This window comes from Plasmodium gaboni, chromosome 4 (genome assembly GCF_001602025.1).
Source record: "Plasmodium gaboni strain SY75 chromosome 4, whole genome shotgun sequence".
NCBI lineage: Eukaryota > Apicomplexa > Aconoidasida > Haemosporida > Plasmodiidae > Plasmodium > Plasmodium gaboni.
Genome location: NC_031484.1, coordinates 121031 through 129320, shown reverse-complemented (window position 1 = coordinate 129320; position 8290 = coordinate 121031). Strand labels below are relative to the sequence as shown.

The window sequence follows — 8290 nt, the reverse complement described above, 5'->3', positions numbered from 1 at the left end:
AAAAAAAATAAAATAAATAAATAAAATAATTATAAATTTTTTTAAAATATTAATAAAAAATTAAGTATAAAAATTAAACCATCTTTATATCTTTATATTTTTATATCCTTATAAATCTTTTTTTTTTTTTTTTTTTTTTTAACATTTTAAATATAAAATAAAATATAATATATAAATAATATATATATTATTATTAATATATGAATAATTCTTTATTATATCAAATTAAATAAGAAAAAAAAAAAAAAAAAAAATAGATACTTTTTAGAAATTAAATTTTTCATAATATCTTCACAAAAAAAAAAAGAAAAAAGAAAAATACTATATTATTAAAATACATCATATATTATTGATGAAATTTATAATTCAAGGGGAAAAAAAAAGAAAAAAAAAAAAACATGATGTTTTTTTTTCCTAAAGTTATATAAAGAAAAAAAAAATATATATATTTATATATATATATAATATATATTTATTTTAATTTATCAAATTAATCAATTTGATAAATATTTAATATCAAAAAAAAATGATATACATAAGCATTTTAATATAAATGTGGATATATATTACAAAATGAAAAACAAATGAATGACATGAAAAAACAAAAGGAAAGTATAAATTTTACGAATATGAATAATACTAATAGTGTGAGTAAAGAAAATATAAATAATACCAACAATTTTAATACAAATACAAAAGACATAAACAATAATAATTATATCAACAACAATAATAATAATAATATTAATAATAATAAATATAGTAATTATAATAATTATAATAATTTTAATAATGATGGTCAGTTAATAAATAATTTATCACAAATCTCCTTGAATAATAATTATAATAATCAACCTGTATCATCCCCTTTTGATCAAAAAAATAACGATCAAAATTTTTATTCTACTCCTAGACAAAAGAGTCAATATTTGAACCCTCATATAAATAATATAAACATTTCAAATAATGCAAATAATTTTATAAATGATAATACTTCTACGCAATCAAATACACAAAATTATAATATAAATCAAACGGATTACACAAATAAACAAAATGTATCTCCATATGTAAATTCAATGCATATTTCTTATAATCAAAATGTACCACAAACATACACAAATAATAGTAACATTAGTAATAATAATAATAATATGAATAATATGAATAATATTAATAATATAAATAATAATAATAATAATAATTATTATAATAACCAACCAACAAATACACACCTTTATTCAAACAGTACAGGGACAAATGCTCCTGTAACTAGCCAAATGACAAATTATAATATGAACGGTCAGGTAGAAAAAAATAATGTGAACAATAAAACTTATAATAATATGAACGAGTCACCAAATATTATGAACCAGTCATGTAATTTCAATAATTTACCTAACAATGTAAGCAATCAAACAAATTACCAAAATAATTATTACCCCAATAACAGTCAACCAATTAATGTTACACAAAACAGTATAAAGTATAGTCCATTTAAAAATAAAAGTATCAACCAAACTAATGTACAGGAAAATAATAATTTTAATGAAAACAGTGCAATACATAATTATGATATGGGAAAGGGTATAACTAAAAATGTACAGGGGAATGTGAAAAGTAATGATGAGGAGGTTGAAGATAATGAGGAGTCAGGTGACAAGGATAGTTCTAGTGATGAAGAGTCAAGTGATTTTGATAATTCTGTAGGAGAAAATGGAGAAGAAATATATACATTAATTAAAAAAACATATAATAGAATAGATATGAATAAGATACCTAGACCAATAATTAATTTTCCAGATAAGAAGAGTCGACGTAATTTAAAAGTATATGATACATGTAAATATATATCACCACCATCTTATTATCAACCATATATATCTATAGACACAGGCAAAGCAGATGCACGTTTTATTAAGAGTACTTTATATCAGTTACCTTTATATTCAGAAACCTTAGAATTATCTAAGATACCCTTTGGTATTATAGTGAATCCATTTGCTTGTTTAAATGAGGGTGAGTGTGTAGAGAAGGTTGATATGAAAGATGTTATAAATGATAAAGAGGAGAATATAGAGATATTAAGATGTCCTAAATGTTATAGTTATTTACATGCAACAATTTTGGAAGATATATCAAAATCTGTTCATTGTGTTTTTTGTGATACAGAATTTTTAATTAATGAAAATATATTATTTGATATATATCAATATAATGAAAAGATGAATTCACGTATGGAAGGTCCAAATGATTATATGAGAACAAGTATATCTCCTTTATTGAAGGGTAGTGTGGATATATTATTACCACCTATATATTATAATAGTAATAATAATGTTAAGTTGACGTATACATATTTAAATAAAAATTTGAACCAAGCAGCTTCTATGATAACGAATAAAATTATGTCTTTTACAAAGCAAATATCAAACAGTTTGGTTTTGTCAGATATGAAAGGTGAAAATAATACAAATGATAATATTATTAATAATAATATGAGTAGTGGTAATAACAATTACTATAATGATCATAGACGCAATTTATATAATCCTTATAATAATAGTAATAATCAAATAATTTATAATGAAGCACAAAGGAATATACAAAATGAGGAGAATAATTTATTAAATTATAATTCTCAAGGTATGAACAATTATAGTTATGTTCAGAAAGGTGGCGTTTCACCGAATAAAATGATAAATCCTAAGGATGAGAATTCTTATTCTAACATTGATGACATTATTAATAATTTTCACTTTAATATGCATGATATAAAAAATATTATTATAGAAAAGGATGGAGAACCAGAAGATAGCAAAATGAAAAGAGGTTCTTTTTTATTAAAGTATCCACAAATAAAAAAGTGTTTACCTCCATATTTTATTTTTGTTATAGAATGTTCTTATAATTCTATATATAGTAATATAACGCATACGATTTTAGAAGGTATTCGTTATGCTATTCAGAATGTCAAATGTGATAAGACAAAAATAGCAATTATTACTTTTAATAGTAGTATATATTTTTATAATTGTAAGAAAAATAAAAATAATCAGGTTATTGTAATGAGTGATATAGATAATCCGTTTATTCCATTATCGTTGGACGATTTATTTTTTAGTTGTATAGATGAGAAGGATAAAATAAATAATTTGATAGATAGTATAAAATTATTTAGTAATTCTTGTATGCAATCATATAGTTCTTGTGGTAACAGTGCATTGAAGATAGCAGTTGATATTTTAAAAAGTAGAAATGGCAATGGAAATGTGTGTATGTTTTATACTAGTACTCCAAATTGTGGTTTAGGTTGTATAAAAGAGTTAAAAAAAAGGGATATACATGAAAATTTTTTAGAAGTAAAAGAGAAGATTTTTTATGATGCATTATTATTAGATTTATATTCATATAATATAAGTGTAGATATATCTATAATAGCATCAAATAATATTCGTATATGTGTACCATCATTACAATATATAGCACAGAATACAGGAGGAAATATATTATTTATACAAGACTTTCAATGGCAAAAGAATTATAAGGAAATATATATGAATATAAAAGACACTTTAACATCAGAAAATATAGCTTATTGTTGTGAATTAAAATTAAGATATACTCATAATATTGTAGTAAAGAATTTATTTTGTTGTAATAATAATTTTAATTCTATAATAAGTACCGATACTATTAAAATACCAAAAATAAGGCATGACCATACCTTTGCATTTTTATTAAATTATTCTGATATGTCTGAGACAAAGAAGCAAGTATACATTCAGTGTGCATGTATATATACAAATTTATATGGTGATCGTTATGTAAGGTTGCATACAACCCATATGAATTTAACAACATCCTTAAGTACTGTTTTTAGATATACAGATGCAGAGGCGTTAATGAATATATTAATTAAGCAGCTATGTACAAACATATTGCATAATGATAATTATTCAAAGATAATAATAGACAACTTGGCGGCCATCCTATATTCCTATCGATTAAATGTAACATAAGGAAATGTGTATATATGTAAATGTATATATGTGTATGTATATATATATATGTGTATATATATATGTGCATATATATTTATTTATATATATTTATTTATATATATTTATTTATATATTGTTTATATATATATTTTTTTTTTTTTTTTTTTTTTTTTTTTTTTTTTTTAGTGTGCGACGTCGGCTCACTCGGGGCAATTAATTTTACCAGACACCTTAAAATTGTTACCTCTGTTCACGTCTTGTTTATTAAAACATAATGTTGTGAAAAAAGACGCTTTACATGATTTAAAGGTGTATAATCTAATAAAACTTTTGTCCATGCCAATCATATCTTCTCTTTTGTTTGTATATCCAGTATTGTATTTAATTCATATGAAAGGACGACATAATGAAATTGATTACATGGATGTAGATGATGAGAATTTTCTTCCAAGAGCAATACCGACAAGTGCAGAAAAGGTATATTCTAGTGGTATATATTTATTGGATTCATCAACACATATGTATCTTTATTTTGGTTATCACTGTGATCCGGATTTTACCACAGACGTAAGGAAAAAATAACATATATATATATATATATTTCCATTTTTGAGATTATAATTGAAACAAATGAAAATAATATTTTTTTTTTTTTTTTTTTTTTTTTTTCAGATTATTGGTGAAATGCCAACTCAGGAAAATTGTTACCAGTTAATAATATTAGATAATAGTACAAATGCAAGTAAGGATTTATACATTATGGTGTATTATATAAATAAAAATATATATATATATATAAAATATATATTTATATATATGTTTTTTTTTTTTTTTTTTTTTTTTTTTTTTTTTTTTTTAGAAAAATTACAACGCATAATTGCTAATATTATAAGAATTCATCATTTTAATAATTACGTGCCTTTAGTTGTTGTCCCCCCAAAGTAAATATATTTAAAAAGATAAAAAAATAAAATAAGTAAAATAATATATATATATTTATATATTTACATATTTATGTTTGTATATTTTTAGGTCGTCAATGGAAGAACACTTTATTTCATTATGTGTTGAGGATAAAGTAGAAAAGGAATATAGTTATGTAAACTTTTTATGTTTTATTCATAAACTTGTTCATAAGAAAATCGAAGAATCATAGGATTTGCTTATACCTATATATATATATATATATATATATATGAAATATTTAAGAACATAAAAAAAAAAGAAACAAAAAATAATAAAATATTGTTTAAATATTTTATAGATATATAATTCATATATTTTATATATTTTATATTTTTTTTATTTTATATATATATAGCTTTGATGAAATGTTGATTAATATCCATATTGTTTTATAATAATTTAGTGTATTTTATGCTAATTTATTTTATTTATTATTTTTTTTTTTTTTATTGTACCTACACCTGTTAAATATATTGTATATTTATATGTAAATATAAAGCAACATATTATATTATATTATAATATATTTATATATATATATATATATATATATATATATATGTTTTTTAATATTTAATTTTTTTTTTTTTTAAAACTTAAGAAAAAGATATATATAAATGAATAAAATTATATATATGTATATATTTATATATATGTATGTATATTTTTATTATTTTTTTTTTTTTTTTTTACAACTATTTGTTTTTTTATATAGTATAAAAATTTATCTTTAAAAAAATATAATATTATTTTCTTTAAATATGAAAATAGAAAAAACTATATTTTTTATAAGAAAAAGGAAAAAAAGAACAGAAAGGTTTAAAGGTATATAAATAATTTAGTTATTATTATTAACATATAAAAGAAAAATTATATATATAAATATAATATTATATATTACATATAATTATATATTTATATATATATATATATATATATATGTATGTATAGTAAATTTTTTTTTTTTTTTTTTTTTTTTGATGTCACAGTTGTATGCTTTTACTTTTTACTATAAATTGAATAAATAATTTTTTATGTATAAAATATATTATATATATATATATATATATATATATATAATGTAATATACATTTTTATTTATTATTTTATTTTATTTTTTTTTTTTTGTTTTCTTAATAATATTACGAAAATATTTTATGATGTTGTAAAAATATATGATATATATAATATATTTAGTGATGACATTCATTTATTTATATATATTTATTTTTATATATTATATAATTTTTTAAATAAAAGTGAATATATTTCATTGTGTTTAAGAACAAAATGAAAAGCTCTTTTTTTATAAATCACCTAGAGAGGTTTTCAAAGGATGAGATATTGAGGAAGGAAAATTTTGATGAGCTAGTAAGAATAGATATTGAAGAAAATAATAAGAAAATAATAAGTTTTGATAATATAAATGATAGTAATAATAATAATAATAATAATAATAATGTGGATGATATAATTCTGAAGAAAGAGAAAAAGAGGAAAAAGAAAAAAATTGAACAAATTCGGAATACTTTAAGTTCGAATTGTAGAGTTATAGAAATAAATGATGATGAAGAGATTAAAATATTAGATTGGAATAATATAAAGAGTACTAAAATAAATGAGTATATAATAAATAGTTTAATTACTAAATTTCATTTTAATAATTTCTTAGCTTGTCAATCTAATGTTTTAGAATATTTATTATTATATAAATATGGATCAAGTTGTTTAAAAAGTGGTGATATATATATAGAAGTACCTACAGGGCTAGGAAAAACTTTATGTTATATCATAAGCATTATTGATTATTTTTTGTATAAAAATGAGAATACATTATATTGTTTAATATTAACTGCTACAGATGAATTAGTAAATCAGATTATGAATGTAATTAATATTTTTGAAATTAAGAATTTAAAATGTATGAATATTGATATGAAAAATTTCCATTCCAATATATATTTCGATGAAATAATTAATCATAAAAAAATGTTAAGTGATTGTAATATTCTTGTAACAACTACAAAAAAGTTTGAAGGCTTATTTTATAGTAATGAGGATATATTTATGAATTTAAAGTTTGTAATTATTGATGAAGTTGATAAAATTGTAGCTTATAGTCAATGTAATATATGTTCTATAGTAAATTCATTAACATATATAGTAAAAAAGCATCAAAATAATTGTTCAAATATCTATAAACCTAAATATTTTCTACAAAAAATTCTGGTATCAGCAACACTGTGTAAAGTTTCTGATAATCTAATGTCTTTAGATTTGTATAGACCTATTTTTTTTTATTATATCTTGAATTATAAAAGAAATGAGGAGTTTTATTTTTTCACAAAAAATAAATATTCAAAAATGTATATATTGATAAAGTTATTATTGAACCATATACCAAACAAAGGTACAAAAAAAAAAAAAAAAATATATACATATATATAATATATAATATATATTATTTTATATATATGTATATATTGTTGTAATTTTTTTTGATGAATAAATATTTTCCTATTTATATATTTCTTATATATATTTCTTATATATATATATATTTTTTTTTTTTTTTTTTTTTTTTTTTTTTTTTTTTTTTTTTTTTTTTTTTGTCAGATATGTTGAGCATGCTCATATTTTGTGGAGATGAAGATTCGTCACACACCCTATACAGATATCTTACGATTTATTTTAGTTATAACAATAATAACAATTATTCAATTAAAGAATACAGTCGGCAGTTATCAAATAAGGTGAAGAAAAAAATCCTGACCAATTTCCTTAGTCAGAAAGTGCACATATTAATATGTAATGACAATATATCTAGAGGATTAGATACAGTGAATGTAAATTATGTGATAAATTTTGATATGCCAAAACATTACAATGTGTTGACACACAGAATAGGGCGACTGGCAAGGTAAAAAAAAAAAATATATATATATATATATATATATATATATATATATATATATATATATATATATATATTTATATTTATTTATTTATATTTATTTATATTTACATTTTAGATATAATAGCAGAAGGGGCACAGTATATCATTTTATTAAGAAGAGTGAAAATATAATTATGAACAAGTCAGCAAAACAAAGAAATGTCAACTTAATCGAACAAAAAAGATTTAAAAAAAATACTTTAATAGATATAAAAAATAATATAATGAATTTAAAAAAAATAGTTAAAAATACTATACATATGGAAAGCAAGGAAAAAATTAAACCTCACAAATTTTATTCTTATGATGAGTTAATCAAATTAATAGGCACATAAATATGGACACAACCATTAAAAAATATATA

General features: G+C 19.7%; 2 protein-coding genes across 2 annotated transcripts; both read left to right on the top strand.

The window, feature by feature from the left end:
• Positions 1–584: 584 nt before the first annotated feature.
• On the top strand, positions 585–5160 carry PGSY75_0405100 (protein transport protein Sec24B; the record flags this gene model as incomplete). The annotated part of the gene is made up of 5 exons (XM_018784116.1): positions 585–4013; positions 4191–4571; positions 4677–4746; positions 4864–4945; positions 5037–5160. 5 exons carry the CDS (start codon positions 585–587, stop codon positions 5158–5160), a joined length of 4086 nt encoding a protein of 1361 aa, XP_018643278.1.
• Positions 5161–6260: 1100 nt separating this feature from the next.
• Positions 6261–8261, top strand: PGSY75_0405000 (putative ATP-dependent RNA helicase; the record flags this gene model as incomplete). Its single annotated transcript, XM_018784115.1, has 3 exons — positions 6261–7380; positions 7614–7890; positions 8003–8261. 3 exons carry the CDS (start codon positions 6261–6263, stop codon positions 8259–8261), a joined length of 1656 nt encoding a protein of 551 aa, XP_018643277.1.
• Positions 8262–8290: the final 29 nt, after the last annotated feature.